This window comes from Cyanistes caeruleus, chromosome 35 (assembly GCF_971803275.1).
Source record: "Cyanistes caeruleus chromosome 35, bCyaCae1.hap1.1, whole genome shotgun sequence".
Taxonomy (NCBI): domain Eukaryota; kingdom Metazoa; phylum Chordata; class Aves; order Passeriformes; family Paridae; genus Cyanistes; species Cyanistes caeruleus.
The window spans coordinates 1606168-1626813 of record NC_141736.1 but is presented as its reverse complement, the minus strand read 5'-3'; the positions used below and the strand labels follow the sequence as shown (position 1 = coordinate 1626813).

Sequence of the window (20646 nt, the reverse complement as noted above, 5' to 3'; positions counted from 1 at the left end):
AAGAAGCTACAAAAGGTAAAAAACAGCGTCTGCAAGGGGGGGGGAGGGGCAGGGGGCGCGGGGGGCGGGCGGGGGGACCCCAGCCCCCCCCCCGGCCCCCCCCCAAATTCCAGGTTTGGCTTAATTTCCACACGGGCGGCCACGGACACGGCCCCTCCCCCCGGGGGGGCACAAAAGCACAAAATGATCGAAAACGCCAAAATCTAATACGGGGGGGGAGGGGCGAAGCGCGGGGGGGGGCCGGGGGGGCCCCGACATGCGGGGGGAGGGGAGGGGGCGTAAGGCAGCGGGGGAGGGGGGTTGGCACTGCGAGGGGGGAGGGGGCAGCGGCCAGGGGGTCCCCGCGGTCTTCATCTCCCCCCCCCCACCCCCGGCTTCCCCTCCCCCTCCCCCCCAAAGGGTCCCCACCCCCCCCCGGGGGGAGCGGCCATCCCCAAGTCCTGCGGGTCCCTTCCCCCCCCCGGGGGGGCCGGGGGGGGCTTTGGCACGGTCCCGGCGTCGCTTAAGGCACATTGTCCCCCCCGGGGGGGCGCGGGGGGGCTCAGCTCGAGGGCAGGGCCTGCACGAAGAGCCCGCGGGGGTCGGCCCGGGGCAGCTTGGCCGGGGGGGGCTCCAGCGGGGGCTCCAGGGGGGGCTCCAGGGCATCGGGGGGACCCTCGCCCCCCGCCAGCCCCAGCTCTGCCGGCAGCTCCTCGTCACTCTCCTCCTCCTCCTCCTCCTCCTCGTCTGGGGGGGCGGAACAGAGCGGGGAGGGGGCTGGGGTGACCCCCCCAGTGCCTCCCCTCCCAAAAAAACACAGCGGTGGGGTGGGGGGGCTGCCATCATTGAACCTCTCAATTAACACAGCACCCCAAAATTTACCCCCCCTCAGAATTAACCCCTCCCCATCCAGAACTACCCTGCCCCAGTGTAGCTGCCCCCCCTCACTGGTGAGAGGAGGGGGCTGCACCTCGCTGGGGGGGGGCGCAGGGACGGGGAGGGTGTCACCCACCTTTGTCAGGGTCCTGTGAGTTCAGGGAGCTGGTCAGGTTGGCAAACTGGGGGAGGGGGAGGAAAGGAGGGCAGGTCAAGTTTGGGGATGTTTGGGGGGCGCTGAGGGTCACTCCCCCAAATACCCCCTGCACCCCTCTATAATCCCCCCCCGTGTCCATGGCAGCGATGGGACACGTGCTGCCCCCCCGGGTGACAGAGGCGAGGGCTGAGCCCCAGAGTGCAGCCCCCTGTGCCCACCCGGGTGACAGAGGTGAGGGCTGAGCCCCCCAGCGCAGCCCCCCATGTGAGAGAGGTGAGGGCTGAGCCCCCCAGCGCAGCCCCTCCTGCCCCCCCATGTGACAGAGGCGAGGGCTGAGCCCCCCAGCGCAGCCCCTCCTGCCCCCCCGTGTGACAGAGGCGAGGGCTGAGCCCCCCAGCGCAGCCCCCCGGGTGATGGAGGCGAGGGCTGAGCCCCCCGGCACAGCCCCCCGTGCCCCCCCGGGTGATGGAGGCGAGGGCTGAGCCCTCCGGCGCAGCCCCCCGTGCCCCCCCGGGTGATGGAGGCGAGGGCTGAGCCCCCCGGTGCAGCCCCCCGTGCCCACCTCGCCCATGACGGCGATGGGGCAGGTGCCCCGGGCCCGCGCCACGCGCTGCTCCACCAGGTAGTACATGTACTCGTCGTACAGCAGCCGGATCAGGTGGAACGAGCCGAAACTGGCGGCGCTTCGCAGGGTCAGGTCCCGGATCACCATCGAGCTGGGGGGACACCGAGGGCTCAGTGGGTCTGGGGGCGGGGGCTGCAAGGCAGGGTCAGTGGGTCTGAGGGCTGCAAGGGGGGGTCAGTGGGTCAGTGGGTCTGGGGGTGCAAGGCGGGGTCAGTGGGTCTGGGGGTGCAAGGCGGGGTCAGGGGGTCTGGGAACTTCCAGGAGGCTCTGGGAACGTCCCGGGGGCCAGGTGGGGCTGGCAGGGGATGTCGGGGTGTCCGTGGGGTTTGGGGCTGTTCCTGGGGGTCCCTCACCTGTAGAAGGACCACTTGAGCAGGAAGAGCTTGGCGGCGCGGGGCAGCCCGGGGGTGCCCAGGTGCGGGCGCAGGACACGGCCCACCACAGCGTCCAGCCAGGCCGCCCACTGCTCCAGCGAGTGCTGCTGCCCCAGCGTGGCCTTGAAATCCTGCTCCAGGCGCTGCACCACCCGCGCCTCGCAGCGACACACCCAGGCCGCCTGCTCCTGCGGGCCGGGACACGGCATGGAACCTGGCACGGATCCTGCACGGACCCCCAGCCCAGCCCCAGCCCAGCCCGAGCCCACCCTCACCCCCAGCCCAGCCCCAGTCCCCCCCAGTCCCCCCCAGCCCCACCCGGGCTCCGCTCCCGGAGCGTGGGGATCTCCGCTCACAGGGGAGCGGCCCCGGCTCTCGGGATGGAGCTGGCTCAGCCTCCCCGGCCCCGTTTGGGGTCCCCCCCACCTGGACGTTGGCGAAGTCGACGCGGTTGAGGTCGCTGAGCATTTGGCTGATCTGGGCCGTGTTCTGCAGCACGGCCCGGGCCGCCTGCGCCAGGTGGTTGAGGGACGTGTAGCGCCGCAGGGTCTGCGCGAACGCCCCGGCCGCTGCTGCCTGCAGGGAAACCACGGGCTCGGGGGGGCACCAGGAACCCTCAGAGCCCCCCCAGAGCTCGGGACAGCACCCCCACACCCCACATTACCTCCTGAAACCCCCAATCCGCCCCAGGACCCACCATGACCACTCTCCACACCCCAGGTCCCCCCCAGGGCCCCACCACGAGCCCCTCAAAACCCAGAACACCCCCCCAAAACCCTCTTAGGGCCTCCAGGATCCCCCCAACTCCCCCCAAATCCAGCACAACCCCCCCAAACCCCAACACTGAGACTCTCAAACCCCCCCACTGACCCCTCACTCCCCCCATTTCCCTTCCCAGTCCCCCAACACCCCTCAGCAGGAGCTGCAGCCCCCCAGAGCCCACCTTGACTCGGACCATCTCCTCGGGCATGCTGACCATGGCGTTCCCCAACCAGCTCTCCAGGCTCTTGGCAAAGTTCCGGATCGCCTGGGTCAAGGCACCTGCAAAGGGGAGGCAAAAGAGGGATCTGGGGCACTGGGGGGGCTCATCTGGGAGGCCTTTGAAGGGCCACAATAAACTTCTGGGGGTCTGGGTGATGGTTTAAGGGTGTAGATCCTCCCTGGGAGGGTCTGAGGAAAGCTGGGTCCCTCTGGAGGCCGTTCTGGAGCCGTGCCGGGTTGGGGAGGTTCTTGGGGGATTCTGGGGGGTCCGGGGGATTTGGGGGCTCACTGGGGATGGGGCGCAGCACGTCGGGCACCAGGATCTCCACCAGCCCCTGGTACAGGGCGTGGTCGCAGTCGCGCACCCAGCGCAGGACGGGCTCGTGCCGGGCCAGCAGCAGCAGCCGCCGCCGGGGCAGGCGCCGCTCCACCTCCTCCTGCCTGCGGAACGGGGGGCCGGGGTCACCCCAAAACCTGGGGGGACACCCCAGAAACCCCAGAGCCCCCCCACATCCCACCCCAGCAACCCCAGAGCGCCCCCACATCCCACCCCAGAAACCCCAGAGCCCCCCCACATCCCACCCCAGCAACCCCAGAGCCCCCCCACATCCCACCCCAGCAGCCCCAGAGCCCCCCCACATCCCACCCCAGCAACCCCAGGACACGCCCACATCCCACCCCAGAAACCCCACAGCCCCCCCCACATCCCTCCCCAGCAACCCCAGAGCCCCCCCACATCCCACCCCAGAAACCCCAGAGCCCCCTCACATCCCACCCCAGCAACCCCAGAGCGCCCCCACATCCCACCCCAGCGGCCCCAGAGCCCCCACACATCCCACCCCAGAAACCCCAGAGCCCCCCCCACATCCCACCCCAGAAACCCCAGAGCCCCCTCACATCCCACCCCAGAACCCCCAGAGCCCCCCCACATCCCACCCCAGAAACCCCAGAGCGCCCCCACATCCCACCCCAGCGGCCCCAGAGCCCCCACACATCCCACCCCAGCAACCCCAGGACACCCCCACATCCCACCCCAGCAGCCCCAGGGCACCCCCACATCCCACCCCAGCAACCCCAGAGCCCCCTCACATCCCACCCCAGCAACCCCAGAGCGCCCCCACATCCCACCCCAGCAGCCCCAGGACACCCCCACATCCCACCCCAGCAGCCCCAGGGCACCCCCACATCCCACCCCAGCAACCCCAGAGCGCCCCCACATCCCACCCCAGCAGCCCCAAAACCATTTGCACCCCACGTCCTGGGGACCCTGAAATCCCAGGGGTCTCAGACACCCTGGCTGCAGGATCCCCCACGTCCTCAGCGCTCCCACACCCACGGGACCCCCAAATCCTGCTGTCCCCCATGTCCCCAGTGTCCCACTCCACTCACGCATCGGTCTCGCCGCTACAGCGCCAGAAGCTTTTCCAGAGCGTCTCCACCAGCGAGAACTGGAGGTTGATCATCACATCCACGATGGCCTTCGGGGGGCACAGCGGGGTCAGGGGGGTCCCCGGGTGTGGGGAGAGGGGGGTTTTGGGCTCCGGGGGGTTTCCTACCTCGCAGTGCTCCCGGTAGAGCTGCTGGAAAATGCGCAGGTCCTCGGCCCCTGTGCCCTCGGGGAGCCCCTTCCCCTGCAGGTCGATCTCGGGGAACTCCGGCAGCGTGCGGGAAGCATCTACAGGGATCCGGGGGTCAGGGGGGGTCCCCAAAATCGGGGGGGAAGGGGAATTTCTTGGGTGCACAACCGTGGGGGGGCTCACCCAGGAACTGCTGGTACTGCTGCACCTGGGCGCTGATGTCGGGGACGCCGGGGGGGGCCGGCCCCGACGACACCCCGTTGGTGACCCCTCCCTCCACCTTCTGCACGGGTTTGAGGCTGCGGGGGGCGGGAGAAGGGTGAGGATCAGCGGGGTTTTGGGGGGCTCGGGGCGGGGGGAGCCGGCTGTTTCCCCTCACCGCTGTTTCTGGGCGAAGGGCTGCTGCCGCATGGCCAGGTGCTGCTGGTCCTCCACGAGCCGCAGCAGCGGCGACCCCGCCTTGATGCGCAGCCCGTAGTAGTGGTACTTGGAGTTACCCCTGCGGAACGGGAGGCTTTGGGGGGGCTGGCTCCCCCGGGCGGGGAGGCAGGCAGCGCTGCGGGATCTCACTCAGGGCGCTCTCTGGGGCGGTTTCGGGGTGTCAGGGGGTCTGACCTGGTGCCGAGGCGCCGCGTGCGCAGCCCCATGAACACGGAGCGGATGAGCTTCCCGAAGGAGGCGGCGTTGACGGGCTCCAGCTTGTGGCCCTGGCAGTGCAGCAGGTAGTGGCAGTACAGGGCGCTGCGGGGCAAACTCACCCCCTCGGCCGTCTCGTAGTTGTCCAGCAGCCACTGCACCTGCGGGAGGGGGGAAAGGGGGAGTCACCCGCACCCCAAAAACCCCCTCGACCCCGCCCTCCCCACCTGCGCCCCCAGCCCGGAGCCCTCCCGGGTTCTGCCCTGAAATCCGGCAGGGGTTGCTGTCAGGAGCGCTGTTTGTGGGGCAGGGACGTCCCCGCGGCCAAAGCGCCGTTTCCTTCCCAAAATCTTGGTATTTCCCTCACACATCTCCACTTCCCCCCTAAACCTCCCATTCCACCTCCAAATCTTTTTTTCCCGAATCTCTCTCCTCCCTCCAAAACCGATTTCCCTCGAATCTCCCATTTCACTCCAGCTCTCCAATTAAACCCCCGTTCTTTTCCTGCTGGTTTTTCCTTCCCATCCGCCCCCTTTCCCCCTCCCAAGCCCCCGGGGGTCTCACCGTGGCGGGGGAGGCGCGGGTGGTGTGAGCGTAGGCGGCGCCGCCGCCCCCCATGTACCCCCCCTGGATAACGTAGGTGCCTCCGCCGGGGGTCCCGGAGCCGCCCTGGCTGGGGGCGGGGGGGGTCCCCAGGATCTGCCCCCCCGCCACGTACATGGGCACGGGGGCGCTGGCGGGGGGGGCCTGCGAGCTGGCCGGGGGAGGGGGCGGCGGGGGGGGGCTGGGCTGCACCGCAGCCCCCGCAGCCCCCTCGAAGTAGCCCCCCGAGTTCTGCCCGAACAGCGGCGTCTCGGCGAACGGGAACGAGCCCGAGCGGCTGCGGGGGGAGGAAAGCACAGAACGGGGGGGGTCGGTCAGGCCTGGAGACCCCCCCGAGGGGCCGCGGGGGTGGTCGGGGGGTGGGTGGGGGGACACTCACATGGCCCCGGGGGGGTACGAGCCGTCCCCCCCCTCCACGTAGGGCACGGGGGCGGGGAACACGTGCTGCACCGGCGGCAGCTGCTGCACCTGCGGGGGGACACGGACAGCGGGGGGGGTCAGCGGGGGGCACCCCCCAACACCCCCCGTCCCCCCCGAACGGCCCCCGCTCACCTCCTGGGGGGGGCCGGCCTTGGGGGCAGCCGTGGCGCTGGGGGCTGGGGAGCGCTGGGGGCACAGGGGGGGCACCCCCGGATCAGCTCTCGGGGCGCTCGGCAGCCCCGCTTTTTACCCTTTCCAGCACCGCTTTAACCCCGCTCCACACCCCTTCCGCCCCGTCCCCATTTTCGCTCTCATTCCCTTCCAATTCTCACGCTTTTCACCCCACTTTGCCCCGTTCCACCCCACTTTATCCCAGCTCATCCCGCATCGCCCCGTTCCATTTCTGTACATTTGTACCCATTTCTGTACATTTGGGGCCACTTCAGCTCAGTTTTACCCCGTCCCGCTCCATTTGAACCCCACCCCCGCCCCATTTCACCCCATTTCTCTCCATTTTGGGTAACTTCGGCAAAATTTTACCCCCTTCCAGCCCATTTCAACCCCATTTCTCCCCGCTCCAGTCCCCATTTCCACCCAGTTTTCCCCTGTTTTTCGCACCTGCTGCCCCCCCGGGCTGGGCCCGGGCTGGGGGGGCGCGGGGGGGGCGGGGCTGCCCTCGGCGCCCTCCGGGGGCCGCAGCCCCTCTGCTTTGGGGATAAAAACGGCACATTTGGGTCAGACCTCTGTCCTGCCCCCCGGTGCTGGGGTCGCCCCCAGAAGCGGGGGCTGAGGGGAGGGCTGGCTTTGGGGCGAGCCGCGGGGGTTTCGGGGTGCTCACCCGCCACGGTGACCACGATGAACTGCTGCGGGGGGGGCGCGGGCGCGGGGGGCGCCGGGGGGGGCGCCCCGGGGGCGGAGCCTCCCGGCAGCTCCGCCCCGAAAGGGGCGGTGCCGGCGGGGGGCGCTGCGGAGGGCGGCGGCTGCTGCTGCTGTGACGTCGTCGCCGTCAGCTCGGTGACGAATGAGGGTTGGGTCGCCATGGCGACGGCTAGGGGAGTGACGTCATGGCGACGGGTGACGCCAACGCGTGATTGACGTCACCGCGGGGATAAAAAGGGTGATGCTACCACCGCACGTTACATTTCGCGTGACGTCACGACACGACTCCGCCCCAGGGATGCCCGAGAGTGACGTCACGACTAGTTTGTGACATCACCGCGAGGGAGGGGGCGTGTCCAGCCGCGACCCGCGCGCCCACATTGGCTCCCGCCCCCCGCCCCGCCTTCCCATTGGCCCACCCGCCCGCCAATCGCGCGGCGCGCTCAAGCCCCGCCCTCCTCGCCCAGGCCCGCTGCCCCCCCCCCCGCTCCCCCCTTTCCCCCCCCCCGCCGCCATTTTGGCGGCGCCGCTCGGACCCACCTGCCCGCGGCCGCCGCCGGGGCCCCGCGCGGACTCCGCCTGCCCCCGGTGCCGCGGCTGCTGCTGCCGGCGGGGCCCGACGGAGCGGGGGGCGGCGGCGGCAGGGGCCGGGCCGGGCCGGAGCGCGGTCGCCACGGTGACCGTGGCTATGGCGGCCTCCCTGGTCCCTCACCGGGGCAACTGTTGCTACCCGCCTCGGCGGCGGGCGGGGCCGGCCGCGTAGGTCCCGCCCTTCATCTCCTATTGGTTATCACTCTCTGCCGACGCGTGCTGGTTGGTTAATCCACGCATCACTCCGCGACAGCCCCGCCCCCCTCAACTCTCATTGGCTTTTCCTTGCGTCCATCAGCGCTTCCTGAGGGAGGAAGGGAGGGCGGGGCCGCGCGGGGAGGTGGCGCAATCCTATTGGCCAGAGCGGCTGCTGATCAGCGCGAGGGGTGAGCGCGCCTCGGGTCGCGAAGGCTGTCGGGAGATGTGGTCCCTGGCGGTAGAGGTGCCTCCTGACGTCACGGAGGAGTGACGCAATCGCCGGGCTGTGTTCACGGCGCCGTTTGAGGGTTTGATTAGCGCCGTGAGGGGGAACACAGGCGGTTTAATCGGGGAATGAAACGGGGGTCCAGTAGTGGGGCCCTTAGTACCGGGAGCCCAGCTTGTGCCTGCGGGCACTCCTAAGGCCGTGCTCTCCGCGGGGCGCTTCCGGAACTTTAAACCGGTACAATTGTTCTATAGCGCTGTGCCGGGTCCATCGAGGGGCTGTGCCGGGTCCGGGAGGACCGCATGTACGAGGGGGACCCCAAGCTTAGCTTCCGGAGGTGTCATGGCGGCCGCGCGGCGGTGCACGACGGGAAATGTAGTCCCGAGGCGAGCCACGTGATGCCAGAAGCACCGCCCACAGAGGGGCGGGGTCGCAGAGGGGGCGCGGCCACGAGGGGGCGCGGTCGGCGGGAAGCGATGTCACGTGCGCGCGGGTCACGTGTCCCCCGAGCGCTTCCGGGGCGCGATGGGGCCGGGGGTGGCGGTGAGGGGGCGGGGGGGGCGGGGGGCGTCCCCAGGGGGTACCCGGGGTGTCCCCGGGGGGTCCCGGTTCGGCGGGAGAGTTCCGGCGTTTCCTCGGTCCGGAGCGAACCCAGAGGGAGTTCCGGTGCTGGGGTGTCCCAGTCTGGAGGGTCTCGGTTTCGGGGGCGTCCCGGTTCTGGGGGGGTTTCTGGGGGTGGTTCTTGGTCTCAGGGGTCTCGGGGGTCTCGGTGACTCCCCCTTTTCCCCCCAGCGCTCCCTCCGTCGGGTCTTTGCCGGTGCCCGGCGCTGCCTGCACGGGACGGTCCCGGCCTGCGCCCCCCCCCTCATCCCCATCGTGGTGGAGCAGACGGTGAGTGGGGGGGGGGGGGTGGCCCCTGAGCCCCCCTTGGGACCCCCACAAACACCCCCAGCCCGCCCCAGAGCATCCCCGGGTCCCCCCCCTGTCCCCCCGATCCTCCAAACTCCCACCCTTCTCCCTTTGTACCCCCAGGGCGGGGGGGTCGCACCTCCAAAACAGCGCAGGGGTCCCGTCTCTCCTCGGGCCCCTCCAGACCCCCCCAGACCTCTGAACCCCCCAAAACCCCTCCTGAGCCCCCCAGACCTCTGACCCCCCCAAAACCCCTCCAGACCCCCCCAGACCTCTGACCCCCCCAAAACCCCTCCTGAGCCCCCCAGACCTCTGAACCCCCCAAAACCCCTCCTGAGCCCCCCAGACCTCTGAACCCCCCAAAACCCCTCCTGAGCCCCCCAGACCTCTGACCCCCGCAAAAGACCTCCTGAGCCCCCCAGACCTCTGACCCCCGCAAAAGACCTCCCTGAGCCCCCCCAGACCTCTGACCCCCCCCCAAAAGCCCCTCTGAGCCCCCCCAGACCTCTGAACCCCCCAAAACCCCTCCTGAGCCCCCCCAGACCTCTGAACCCCCCCAAAAGACCCCCCTGAGCCCCCCCAGACCTCTGACCCCCCCAGAAGACCCCTCTGAGCCCCCCCTTTTCTCCTCCAGGGCCGGGGGGAGCGAGCCTACGACATCTACTCGCGGCTGCTGCGGGAGCGCATCGTGTGCGTGATGGGCCCGGTGGGTACCCCCGGGGGGGGGGGCTCGGCGGGCCCGGAGCCCCCCCTGGGGACCCCCTGACCCCTCCACCGACCCCTCCCCAGATCGATGACAGCCTGGCCAGCCTGGTGATCGCCCAGCTGCTGTTCCTGCAGTCGGAGAGCAACAAGAAACCCATCCACATGTACATCAACAGCCCCGGTGAGGCTGGGGGGGCTCGGGGGGGCTCGGGGGGCGCTCGGGGGGCTCGGGGAGGGCTCGGGGAGCTCGGGGGGGGCTCGGGGAGGGCTCGGGGGGCTCAGGGAGGGCTCGGGGGGCGCTCGGGGGGCGCTTGGGGGGCTCAGGGGACAAGGAGGGGGTTTGGGGAAGGGCTGAAAAGGGAGATGGGACCGCCTGGAGAGGGTTGTGGACCCCAAAACCTCCTTTCCCTGGAGGCAGAGAGGGGAGGGTTGGGGGAATTGGGGAATTTTTGGGGGGTCAGGGAGGGTTTGGGGGTGTCCACCCCCCCACCAGGGGCTTGCTGACCCCACCTGGGCTGCATGGAGCACGGGGGTCCCGGGGCTGTTGTGGATCTTTGGGGTTTTAACGGCCTGGGGGAGGTTGGGGGTCCCGTGGGGAGTTTGGGGCTGCCCCTGGGACCCTTCTCCAGGGGTCTCGCAGATCCCCCCTGGGCTACGACGACCCCAAGGGCCCTCTGTGGCTCTCTGGGGTCTCTACGGGGATGTGAACCCCCAGGGCAGCTTTTGGGGTGTCCCTGACGAGGTTCTGACCCCGCAGGGGGCTCGGTGACCTCGGGGCTGGCCATCTACGACACGATGCAGTACGTGCTGACCCCGGTGTGCACCTGGTGCGTGGGGCAGGCGGCCAGCATGGGCTCGCTGCTGCTGGCGGCTGGCGCGCCCGGCATGCGCCACGCGCTGCCCAACGCCCGCATCATGGTGCACCAGCCCTCGGGGGGGGCCCGGGTATGGCCCCCCAACCCCCTCGGGCGCGGGGAGGGCTGGGCGGGGGGCTCGGGGGGCGGCGGCTGCTGCTGGAAGCTGGAGGGGCATTTTGGGGGAGGGGGAAAGGGCTTGGGGGTCCCTGAAAGGGTTTGGGGGGACCCCGAAAGGGTTTGGGGGGACCCCGAAAGGGTTTGGGGAGATCCTGAAAGGGCTTGGGGGTCCCTGAAAGGGCTTGGGGGACCCTGAAAGGGTTTGGGGGGACCCCGAAAGGGTTTAGGGGTCCCTGAAAGGGCTTGGGAGGATCCTGAAAGGTCTTGGGGGTCCCTGAAGGGGCTTGGGGAGATCCTGAAAGGGCCTGGGGGGACCCTGAAAGGGTTTGGGGGGAACCTGAAAGAGTTTGGGGTCCCTGAAGGGGCTTGGAGGACCCTGAAAGGGTTTGGGGGGTCGCTGAAAGGGTTTGGGGGGACCCTGGAAGGGCCTGGGGAGATCCTGAAAGGGTTTGGGGGGACCCTGGAAGGCGGGGAGCACAGAAATGGGGAGGGGCGCGTTCCCCACCGTGTGTGTGGGGAGGGGGCTCTGAAAGAGCGTGGGCAGCGCCTGGAAGGGATAAACGGGGACCCAGGGTGTGGGGAGATGTGCTGGGGCCCCGCAGGGGATCCTGTCGGGGGTGGGTGGATTTGGGACACCCCCAGGGCTGTGGGCAGGGCTGGAGATGCCCCAGACTCCCCCAGACCCTCCTGAGCCCCCCCTGAACCCCCCACTCAGGGCCAGGCCACCGACATTGCCATCCAGGCTGAGGAGATCCTGCAGCTGAAGCGCCAGATCAACGGGCTCTACGCCAAGCACACGGGGCAGCCGCTGCCTGTCATCGGTGAGGGACCCCCGGAGCCCCCTGGGACCCCCCCAGTTTCCCCGGAGGTGCCCCTGACCCCCCTGTGCCTCCCCAGAAGCCGCCATGGAGCGGGACCGGTACCTGAGCCCGGTGGAGGCGCAGGAGTTCGGGCTCCTGGACCAGGTGCTGGTGCATCCCCCGCCCCGCGGCGAGGACGAGCCCCGGCTGGTGCAGAAGGAGCCCCCCAACAGCCCCTCTGTGCCCCCCCAAGTGCCCCCCGCGTCCTGAGGCTCCTCCTGGCAGTGTTGGGGCACGTTTTTAGAGTGAGGGAGCTCTGGGAGCCGTGTTCCTGTGTGGAAATAAAGGGCTGTGGAACCCCTGTGAGTCCTGCAGGGATTTTGGGGGGTCGGTGCCGTGGGGGGGGTGGGAGAGGCGATGGAGGGGGAGCAAGGAGGAGCCGTGGGGAGAAGAGGGAGGGTTTGGGGGACACGGGAGCATTTGTGGGGTGTGTGAATTGTTTGGGGGGGCTCGGGGGGGGGGGGTCTGGCTTTGGGGGCGGGGTTTTTTGGGGGGGGGCATTGACGATCTCGCGACCCCCCCGGCCGAGTCCTCCCGGCTGAGTCCTCCGGGCCGCCAGGGGGCGCCCGCCGCTGTCCCGTCATGCACCGCGCGCGCGGCCTGTGCCGCCCGGGGGTCTCCGCGGCCCTCGGGGGGTCCCGGGCGCTCTCGGGGGGTCCCGGGCCCGGTTCCGGGAGTCCCGCGCGGGGTTTGGGCCCCGAGGCCGAGGCGGACCCGGCGCTGCTCCGCTCCAGCAGCCCCGAGCTGGCCCGGCGGCTCCGCGGGCTCGCGCTGGTCCGCGGCGGCTTCGTGAGCGAGGGGGAGGCGGCGGAGCTGCTGCGGGAGGTGGAGCCGGGGCTGGGCCGGGGGCGGTACCAGAGCGACCACTGGGACCGGGTGAGGGGCTCGGGGGGGGATTCCTGAGGGGGGGGAGGTTCTGAGGTCAGGGTTAACCCCCGCTTTGTCCCCCCCAGGCCATCAGCGGGTACCGGGAGACGGAGCGGGGCCTGCGGGGGCCGGCGGGGCGGGCGCTGCTGCTGCGGGTCACCCCCGCCTTCCCCGCCCGCCGCCCCCCCCGGCCCAGCGCCCACGTCCTGGACTTGCTGCCCGGGGGCCGAGTGGGGCCGCACGTGGACAGCGTCAAGGTGCGGGGCTGGGGGCTCCCGGGAGCTTCCCGCGGGGATTCCGGGGGTCCCAGGGGTCTCAGGTGTGTCCGTCCCCCTTTGCCTCCCGCAGTTCTGCGGCTGCACCATCGCGGGGCTGTCGCTGCTGTCCCCCAGTGTCCTGCGGCTCCGGAGCCTCCACGACCCCCAGGACTGGCTGGAGCTGCTGCTGGAGCCGGGCTCACTCTACGTGCTCCGGTGGGTTTGGGGGAGCCCTGGGGACCCCCCCGTGGGGGTTCTGGGGACCCCTGAAGGGAGTTGAGAACCCCCTGACCCCCCGATCCCCTCCAGGGGTGCTGCCAGGTACGAGTTCACCCACGAGATCCTCCCGGACGAGGAATCGTTTTTCGGGGGGCTCCGGGTGCCGCGGGGGCGCCGGGTGGCCCTGATCTTCCGCAACGACCCCCCCGGTAAGAACCCCCCAAAACCCCCGGGACCCCTCACACCAGCCCCTTCTGGGGTACCTTGGGTGGTTCTGTAAGAGCCTCCCCCGAGGTCCTGAGCCCCCCAAATTCCCCCGAAGACCCAAAACCGCATGGGGAGCCCCCAAACCCCACCTGGCGTGTCCAAAACCCACCAGGGACACCCTTAAAATCCTCCCCAGGACCCCCTAAACATCCCCAGGGACCACCAAAGACCCCTCAAAGCCCCCACTGACCATCACTGTTTCCCCCTTACCCCAGAGACGCCTCTGGAGCCTCTCAGCGACCTCCAGGTGTTTATTGAGGACCCCCAGGACCATCCAGCCCCCCAATAAACAGCGGTTCCTCCCACACCCGGCTCTTGGGGGGCTCTTTTGGGGGCGCTTGGAGGAGGAGGAGCTTTTGGGGAACCCCCAAACCCCCCCGAGCCGACAGCCGGGGGGTGCTTTTGGGGGTGGGATGGTTGGAGGGACCCCCAACGCTCCCCCCCACAGATGGGGAGGAGTTTTGGGGGAGCCGTTCTGGGGGAGCCGTTTTGGGGTCACTTCTGGCAGCCAAGGGGGGGTCGGGGGTGATTTGGGTCGGGGGTCTCACCCCAGGCAGGCGCAGGCCCCTGCCGAGAGCTGCGGCAGCCGCTGCCAGCGCAGCCCCGAGTCCAGGAACGCCACGTCCTCGTAGCGGGTGGGGCGGCAGCAGGGACCCCCCCCGGCCCCCCCCGGGCCCAGCACGGCCCCCAGCGCCAGCCCGTGCAGGGTGGGGGGCGCGGGGCAGCCCCCCCCGCAGTAGCGGAACACCACGGTCTCGGGGGAGGGGTAGCCCAGCCCCAGAGCCCCCACCCCAACCGAGACACTGCGGAGGCCGCACGGGGGGGCGGCGGGGGGTGGCGCGGGGGGGGCGCGGCAGGGCCCGGGCAGCAGCAGGAGGAGGAGGAGGAGGAGGAGGAAGGAGCAGGAGAGCCCCAGCCTCGCCATCCTGAGCCCCCTCCGAAAATCGCGCCCCGAGGGAATTTATGGGGTGCGGAGGGGGAGGGTCCTGGGGAGGGGGGAGGAGGGGGGGGGTTAACCCTGAACTCCCCAAGGAGAGGGCACTGAACCCCCCCCATCCCCCCAGGGGAAATCTGGGGGAGGGGAACTTTAATTGGGGAGGGATAATTAGTGGGAACACCATCACCCCAAACTTGGGGGGGGGGTGAGACCCCTGGGACCCCACCCAGGGGTTTGGGGAAGGTATTTGGATAGTGGAGACCCCCCCCCCCATTCCAACAAGGGGGGAAGTGAGACCCCCGGAACCCCCAGACTGTGGGGGTGTGATGGAGACCCCCACCAGAAAAACAGCTGGGGGGGCTTGGGGGTCTCAATCCTGAGCCCCCCACCCCCAAATAACTGGGGCCCCCCCAAACAACTGCCCAACTGCCCAGGGCTGTGCTGGGGCAAAACCCCCTGGGGGAGGGAGGGAATTTGCCCCCACCCCAAATTTTGGGGAATTTTGCCCCAAAAGAAGGGGGTTCATAGGGGGATTAATATTGGGGGGGGCCCAGAGTGCTCCTGGGGGGGTGGAACATTCCAGCACCATGGGGGGTGTGGGCCTGGCACAAAGTAGAGGAAAAAAAGCCTAAAAATAGCAAAGCATCCCAATTCTGACCCAAAAAAGAGGTTGGAGGGGGGGAGTCTCTTCCCTGCCCCACCCCTGAGACATTCCAGGGCCCCCCAAATTCCCGGGGAGGGGAGGGTTTTGAGTTTGTTGAGGGGAATCTGGGGCAGGGGATGGGGGGCAGGAAGGGGCAGAGTGAGTGGGTCTGGAATGGTGGGGAGGGATTGGAAAAATGGGGAGGGGGTCCTGTGGGATTTGGGGAGGATCCTTCTGGATTTTGGTGTCTCTGTCCTGGAGATGCCTCTAAAGAAACTGGGATGGCTCTGGGGGATCCCTCTGGGTTTTGGGGGTGTGTCTGGGGCTCGGGGGTCCTGTGACTGGGGGGTCCCCTGGCCCGGGGGTCCCATGCTTTGGGGGTCCTGTGGTTCAGGGGTTCTGTGGTTTGGGGGGTCCCATGGCCCAGGGGGGGTCCCCTGGCTTGGGGGTCCCATGGCTTGGGGGTTCTGTGACTTGGGGGTCCCATGGCTTGGGGGTCACATGGCTTGGGGGTCCTCTGGCTTGGGGGGTCCCATGGCTTGGGGGGGGTCCCGTGACTTGGGGGTTCTGTGGCTCAGGGGTCCTGTCACTCAGGGGTCCCATGGCCCGGGGGGGGGTCCCCTGGCTCGGGGGTCCCGTGTTTCGGGGGTCCCTACTCCTTGAGGAAGAAGTGCATCTTGTCTGCGATGAGTTTGCGCTCGGGGTCCAGGCGCTTCAGCAGCTGCGCCAGGGCGTTGACAGTGGCGTCGCTGCTCAGCCCCGTGCGCTTGGTCTGGAACTTCTTGAGCAGGTCCTTGGTGGTCATGGGCTTTCGGGACAGGTACCGGCGCACGGCCTCCTCTGTCAGCTGCACCTCCCTGCGGGGCCGGGCGTCAGCGGGGCCAGGGCTCCCTCCGCGGGGTCCCGCAGCCCCCCGAGCCCCCAGACTCACCCGCTGCTCGGGGTCGACTTCCCAGAGTGGGGCTGGGGCGTGGATTTGCCTGAGGGGGGCCCCGGCTCCGCCTTCAGCCGCTTCTGGGGAGGGGGCTCCGACCCCCCCGGGGTCGGCCGGCGGCCTGGAGGAGATCAGGAGGTCAGGGGGGCTTTGGGGGGTCCCCAGGAGGGAGCTGCGAATTGTCCCCGCTTCACAATGTCCCTGTGACCCCTCCTCGAGTGTCCCCCACCCCCTCAGAAGTTCACCCCGAGACCCCTCAATCCCCCCCCCAGATTCCCCAACCCCCCCCCAGCACTTCCGGACCCCCTTCAGTGTCTGCCAGCCCCCAAAACCCCTCCTGGGATCCCCAAAACCCCTCCCTGGACCCCCAAAACCCCTCCCGGGACCCCGAGCCCTGTCCCACATCTCCCACTATCCCCCCCAGACTCCAACCTCCCCCCCAAACCCCCCCAGCCCCCCAACCTTGCTCCAGCCTGGCCGCCGCAGCCCGAAGGGTCCCCCCGGTGCCCCCCGAGTCTGTGGGGGTCCCGGGCCGGGAGCCCCCCCTGGAGCTGCTGCCTGAGGCCCTGCGCTCCCGTTTGGGGGGGGTCTTCTTCTTCTGAGGGGGGAGAGAAGCAGGGAGGGCTCAGGGGGTGTCCAGACCCCTGTGGGACCCCCGGAAGGATGAGACCCCCCCCCGGGCCCCCCTCACCGCCATGAACAGCGCCGAGGACGTCTCGCTGTCGATATCGCTCTCCTCCGACGTCTGCGACTCGTCGCTGCTTTCTGGGGGTTTGATCACGTCACAATCCCGCTTTTCTGGCTGTTTTCCCCCGATTCCTGCCGGGGGGAGGGGTCTTACCCCTCTTTTTCTTCTTCTCCTGGGGGGTGGGGGTCGCTTTTCCCTCCTCTTCCTCCTCCTTCTCCTCTGCCTTCTCCTCCTCGCTCTCCTCGCTGCTCTCGCTCGCCTCGTCGATGCCTTTGTTAGGGGGGATCCTGAGGATCCTGGACCCCAAAAATCCCCCCCGTGGACCCCAAAACCCCTCAGGAATTAAGAATGGGGTCCCAGCCCCGTCCCCAACTCCACCTTTTGGGCCTTCCTCCTCCTCCTTGGGCGCTTTGGCTTTGCCCGTCTCTTCCTCGCCGGAGCTGCTGCAGGACAAGGGGGGGATTGGGGAGCACAGGATGGGCTTGGTGGGATTTGGGGATCCCTGCGGGGGTTCTGGGGTCCCAGGGAGGATTTCAGCATCCCTGGGGGGGTCTGGGGGGGACACTTTAGGTGGGCAGTGCTGTTGGGAGCATCACAGGGGGTCCCCACCCTCCCCAAAATCCCTCCCAAGTGCCCCCCAGGGTGCCACAAGCCCTCACTGTGGTCCCAAAATCCACCCAGAAACTCCCAAACCCACCCAGGACCCCCCAAAATCCCCCCAAAACCCCCCCAGAACGCCCCCAGTCCCACCTGGAGCCGTCAGACATGTAATCCACCTCCTGGCCCTCAAAGTCGCCGTCATCGCTGTCCTCGAGCGCTTCGTCCTCTGAGCCCTTCCTGCCCTTCCTCCTCTTCCTCTTCGGGTGCCCCCCGGCAGCCTTCGGCCTCGCCGCCTTCTCCCCTGGGGATTCCAGGTGTCTGAGAGGCTTTCAGGGGGATTTGGGGGGGATTCTGCGGCTTTGGGGCATTTGAGAGGTAATTCTGGATTTGGGGTGGTTTGGGTGGATTTAGGGCAGGATTTGGGGGCTTTAGGGAGGATTTCTGTGGGGTTTTAGGCAGATTTTGGGGCTCCCCCCTCGCCCTCGGTGTCTCTTCTCAGAACAGGGATATTTTGGGTGGATTTGGGGGCACTTTGAGGAGGATTCTGTGGGATTTTGGGATTTCGCCTCTTACCCTCAGCCTCGCTGCCCTCGCTCTCCTCGGAGCTGAGCTCCAGATCCTCCTCCAGGTCATGGATCCGGAGCCCCCCGCCCTTGCCCGGGGCCTTCCTCCCCTTGTCCTTGTCCTCCTCCTCCTCGTCCTGGTCCCGCAGGCGCCGCTGCTGCATGATGCTGAAGTGGTTCAGCACCTTGTTCCTCCTGGGGGGAGTTGAGGGGGCTCAGCGGGGCTGGGAGGGGATTTGGGGGGGCTCACAGGGGCTGGGGGGCTGGACAAGAATTTGGGGGGCGTGGGAGGATATTTGGGGGGGGACCTGAGTGGATTTAGGGGGCTTGGGGGAGTCTTCAAAGGGATTTGGGGGTCTGGGAGAATATTTGGGGGCACCTGAGCAGTCTTGGAGGGGATTTGGGGGGAGCTCTGAGGGGCCTGGGGAGGAGCTGAGGGAGCTCTGAGGGGATTTGGGAGAGTCGTGGGAAGAACTTTGAGGGACCTGGGGATGGTCTGGAAGGGGATTTGGGGGTGCTGGGAGAGAATTTGGAGGACCTGGGAGGGGATTTAGTGTTTGGGAGGGGGATTTTGGGTCTGGGATCCTTGCCCAGGGCTTGGGGCGTCACCTCTCCCACTCCTCCTCGGCCTCCTCGGCCGTCAGGGTGCGGTGCCGGGCCAGGGGGGTGAAGTTGTACCAGTTCCGCACCGGGAAGGCCTCGAAGGCGCCGTCGGGGCACTGGGTGAACACGTAGTAGGAGGCGTTTTCTGTCACCCCGCCCTTCTTCACCCCCCGGAACCTGCGAGAGCGGGATCAGCACCCCAACATCCCCCAAAGCCCCGCTCCTTTCCCCGTTCCATCCCTTTCCCACCCCGAACCCGCCCCTTTCCCCTCTCACTTCCTGCCGGTTTTGCCGTTGACGCGCAGCAGCCAGGGCTGGTCCTCGGCCCGGAATTCCCGCAGGACGATCCCGTATTTCTTCCTCCGCGCCTCCTCGCGCAGCTTGCGGTGGAACTCGCTGCCGGCGCCGGACTCGGGCAGCTCCTCCTCGGCGTAGATGCGCTTGTTGCTCATGTCCCGCTCCATCCGCGCCTGCCGAGGGCTCGGGGTTGGTGCTGACCCCGAATCCCCGCGATCCCAGAGACCCCAAATCCTGGCTGGAGTGATGGGGGCCCTGCTCCCACGATCGGGGCCCTGCACCCTGAGCTCAGCGCTCCCCAGCCCAGCAGGAGCAGCAGGAGCGGCACTGGGAGCGATGGGGGGCCTGCAGCCACAGAGTTCAGTGCTCCCCAGCCCAGTGGGAGCATCAGGAGTGGCACTGGGAGCGATGGGGGCCCTGCACCCCGAGCTCAGCGCTCCCCAGCCCAGCAGGAGCGGCACTGGGAGCAGCACTGGGAGCAATCAGGGCCTGCACCCCAAGCTCAGCGCTCCCCAGCTCAGCAGGAGCAGCGGGAGCAGCACTGGGAGCAATGGGGGCCCTGCACCCACAGAGCTCAGCACTCCCCAGCCCCACGGGAGCAGCACCGGCAGCGATGGGGGCCCTGCTCCCACGATCGGGGCCCTGCACCCCGAGCACAGCGCTCCCCAGCTCAGCAGGAGCAGCAGAAGCAGCACTGGGAGCGATGGGGGCCCTGCACCCCAGATCTCAGCGCTCCCCAGCTCAGCAGGAGCGGCACTGGGAGCGATGGGGGCCCTGCACCCCTGATCTCAGCGCTCCCCAGCCCCACGGGCGCAGCACCGGCAGCGATGGGGGCCCTGCACCCCTGATCTCAGCGCTCCCCAGCCCCACGGGAGCAGCACTGGGAGCGATGGGGGCCCTGCACCCCAGATCTCAGCGCTCCCCAGCCCCACGGGAGCAGCACTGGGAGCGATGGGGGCGATGGGGGCCCTGCACCCCTGATCTCAGCGCTCCCCAGCCCCAGCAGGAGCGGCCCCAGGAGCCGCCTCACCTGTGCCCAGGTGCTCAGGGTCACTCTGTCGGCGCTGTTGAAGGCCATGATGTTGTAGCGCTTTGGGGTGTTCCTGGCACGGCGAAAAGACTCCTCAGATCCTCCCTGAGACCTCAGCCCAAGCCCAGACACCCCCAAAACCACCCCCAAAACAACCCCCAAAACAACCCCTGAGACCCCCCCAGCCCCGTCATACCATCTGAGACCCCTCCAAACCTCCCCCAAGAGCTCCAGACCACCCCAAACTCCCCCCGAGATGCCCCAAACAACCCCTGACCCCCCCCCCAAACCAGCTGAGAACCCCCCAAATCTGACACCCCCGAATCTCCCCGAGCCCCCTGCTGTCCCCAAACCCTTCTCGACCCCCCCGAGCCCCCCAAAGCCCCCCACTCACTTGGGCACCCTGACCACGTACTCGGTCACCACCTGGGAGCTGCTGCCCTGCGGGACAAGGGGGGGTTTGGGGGATCCCTGGGGAATTTGGGGGAGTCCCCGAGGGAGTCTGCGGCTCCCACGGGCATTTGGGGAGGGATCCCCAGGAGGGATTTTGGGGGTGAAGGGTTCTGGGGTCGTGGGGATCCCCCGGGGGGTCCCGGGGAGGGTTTTTGGGAGCCCCCCAAACTCACCAGCGAGGCCATCCCGGGGACGAGAGGGGGCCGCGGCCCCAGATCCGGCTCAGGGGAGAGTCCTGAGGGGAAAGGGAGGGGGCTCAGGGCCTGGGGCCCCCAAAGCCGGGATCCCTTCAAAGTGGGGACCCCCAGACCCTCCCGGCCCCCTCAAACCCTCCGGGCCCTCCGCAGGTCCCTTCCAAGCCCCCCAGGACCTCCCAAACCCCCCCCGGGCGCCGCCGCCCCCACCGCCCGCTCCGGCTCCGCTTCCCGCCCGAACCGGAAAGCCGGCGTCACGTGACCGGAACAGCGCATCGACACAGGAACCCACGTGACCGGAAGCGCAGCGCAGCCTCGCCGTTGCGTCACCATGGCAACCGCGGGGCCCGGCCCCAAACCCCGCAATTTTCATTTCCAGTCACCCCAAAACCTTCAAATTTCACCCCCCAAACTCTTCTTTCACCCCAGCACCCACCGCCCCCGCCGCTTTTATATCCCCAAAACCCTCTTTTACCCGCCCCCCCCACAAAATTGTGTTTTTCCCTCATTTTCCCCAACGGCAA

General features: G+C 68.9%; 5 protein-coding genes across 9 annotated transcripts; 2 read left to right on the top strand and 3 right to left on the bottom strand.

The window, feature by feature from the left end:
- Nucleotides 1–83: 83 nt before the first annotated feature.
- Nucleotides 84–7755, bottom strand: RFX1 (regulatory factor X1). Its single transcript, XM_086871405.1, has 17 exons — nucleotides 7648–7755; nucleotides 7067–7276; nucleotides 6847–6935; nucleotides 6188–6276; nucleotides 5770–6085; nucleotides 5185–5366; nucleotides 4949–5068; nucleotides 4753–4868; nucleotides 4549–4667; nucleotides 4382–4470; nucleotides 3282–3433; nucleotides 2955–3052; nucleotides 2438–2587; nucleotides 1991–2199; nucleotides 1575–1728; nucleotides 992–1037; nucleotides 84–726 (listed from the first exon to the last, which is right to left on the bottom strand). The coding sequence occupies exons 2-17, from the start codon at nucleotides 7266–7268 to the stop codon at nucleotides 542–544; spliced, it is 2316 nt and encodes a 771-aa protein (XP_086727531.1). The 5' UTR covers nucleotides 7269–7276; nucleotides 7648–7755; the 3' UTR covers nucleotides 84–541.
- Nucleotides 7756–8239: 484 nt separating this feature from the next.
- Nucleotides 8240–11871, top strand: CLPP (caseinolytic mitochondrial matrix peptidase proteolytic subunit). Of its 3 annotated transcripts, none has more exons than XM_086871394.1 (7): nucleotides 8240–8665; nucleotides 8915–9013; nucleotides 9666–9721; nucleotides 9821–9917; nucleotides 10494–10681; nucleotides 11426–11531; nucleotides 11608–11871. In XM_086871394.1, exons 1-7 carry the CDS (start codon nucleotides 8425–8427, stop codon nucleotides 11778–11780), a joined length of 960 nt encoding a protein of 319 aa, XP_086727520.1. In that variant the 5' UTR covers nucleotides 8240–8424; the 3' UTR covers nucleotides 11781–11871. The 3 variants fall into 3 exon arrangements, with proteins under 3 accessions (XP_086727520.1, XP_086727521.1, XP_086727522.1); XM_086871395.1 differs by having other exon boundaries at nucleotides 8242–8605; XM_086871396.1 differs by having other exon boundaries at nucleotides 8558–8665; nucleotides 9666–9737.
- A 270-nt stretch (nucleotides 11872–12141) lies between these two features.
- ALKBH7 (alkB homolog 7, RNA demethylase) lies at nucleotides 12142–13485 on the top strand. The gene is made up of 5 exons (XM_086871397.1): nucleotides 12142–12446; nucleotides 12524–12694; nucleotides 12786–12910; nucleotides 13004–13122; nucleotides 13396–13485. The coding sequence occupies exons 1-5, from the start codon at nucleotides 12153–12155 to the stop codon at nucleotides 13467–13469; spliced, it is 783 nt and encodes a 260-aa protein (XP_086727523.1). The 5' UTR covers nucleotides 12142–12152; the 3' UTR covers nucleotides 13470–13485.
- PSPN (persephin) lies at nucleotides 13414–14600 on the bottom strand. Its single transcript, XM_086871402.1, has one exon. It carries the CDS (start codon nucleotides 14103–14105, stop codon nucleotides 13725–13727), a length of 381 nt encoding a protein of 126 aa, XP_086727528.1. The 5' UTR covers nucleotides 14106–14600; the 3' UTR covers nucleotides 13414–13724.
- Nucleotides 14601–14752: 152 nt separating this feature from the next.
- Nucleotides 14753–20393, bottom strand: GTF2F1 (general transcription factor IIF subunit 1). Of its 3 annotated transcripts, none has more exons than XM_086871379.1 (14): nucleotides 20364–20393; nucleotides 20102–20163; nucleotides 19870–19916; nucleotides 19476–19548; nucleotides 18425–18618; nucleotides 18155–18325; nucleotides 17556–17740; nucleotides 17133–17283; nucleotides 16761–16825; nucleotides 16536–16652; nucleotides 16386–16459; nucleotides 16157–16292; nucleotides 15692–15815; nucleotides 14753–15617 (listed from the first exon to the last, which is right to left on the bottom strand). In XM_086871379.1, exons 2-14 carry the CDS (start codon nucleotides 20111–20113, stop codon nucleotides 15413–15415), a joined length of 1554 nt encoding a protein of 517 aa, XP_086727505.1. In that variant the 5' UTR covers nucleotides 20114–20163; nucleotides 20364–20393; the 3' UTR covers nucleotides 14753–15412. The 3 variants fall into 3 exon arrangements, with proteins under 3 accessions (XP_086727505.1, XP_086727504.1, XP_086727506.1); XM_086871378.1 differs by having other exon boundaries at nucleotides 20333–20372; XM_086871380.1 differs by having other exon boundaries at nucleotides 16761–16822; nucleotides 20333–20372.
- Nucleotides 20394–20646: the final 253 nt, after the last annotated feature.

Bases quoted from the DNA above. Each gene is read 5' to 3' on its own strand.
- PSPN (XM_086871402.1), bottom strand. From the start codon at position 14,105: ATGGCGAGGCTGGGGCTCTCCTGCTCCTTCCTCCTCCTCCTCCTCCTC.
- CLPP (XM_086871394.1), top strand. From the start codon at position 8,425: ATGTACGAGGGGGACCCCAAGCTTAGCTTCCGGAGGTGTCATGGCGGC. The intron at 8,666-8,914 runs GTGAGGGGGCGG...TTTTCCCCCCAG, and splicing joins CGATGGGGCCGGGGGTGGCG to CGCTCCCTCCGTCGGGTCTT. The intron at 9,722-9,820 runs GTGCGTGATGGG...ACCCCTCCCCAG, and splicing joins CTGCTGCGGGAGCGCATCGT to ATCGATGACAGCCTGGCCAG.
- GTF2F1 (XM_086871379.1), bottom strand. The intron at 18,619-19,475 runs GTGAGGCGGCTC...AGCCCTCGGCAG, and splicing joins CCCTGAGCACCTGGGCACAG to GCGCGGATGGAGCGGGACAT. The intron at 15,816-16,156 runs GTTGGGGGGCTG...GATCTCCTCCAG, and splicing joins GGCGGCCAGGCTGGAGCAAG to GCCGCCGGCCGACCCCGGGG.
- ALKBH7 (XM_086871397.1), top strand. From the start codon at position 12,153: ATGCACCGCGCGCGCGGCCTGTGCCGCCCGGGGGTCTCCGCGGCCCTC. The intron at 12,447-12,523 runs GTGAGGGGCTCG...TGTCCCCCCCAG, and splicing joins AGAGCGACCACTGGGACCGG to GCCATCAGCGGGTACCGGGA. The intron at 12,695-12,785 runs GTGCGGGGCTGG...TGCCTCCCGCAG, and splicing joins CGCACGTGGACAGCGTCAAG to TTCTGCGGCTGCACCATCGC.
- RFX1 (XM_086871405.1), bottom strand. From the start codon at position 7,268: ATGGCGACCCAACCCTCATTCGTCACCGAGCTGACGGCGACGACGTCA. The intron at 5,069-5,184 runs GTCAGACCCCCT...CCCGTTCCGCAG, and splicing joins ACGCGGCGCCTCGGCACCAG to GGGTAACTCCAAGTACCACT. The intron at 3,434-4,381 runs GTGAGTGGAGTG...CCCGTTCCGCAG, and splicing joins TGTAGCGGCGAGACCGATGC to GCAGGAGGAGGTGGAGCGGC.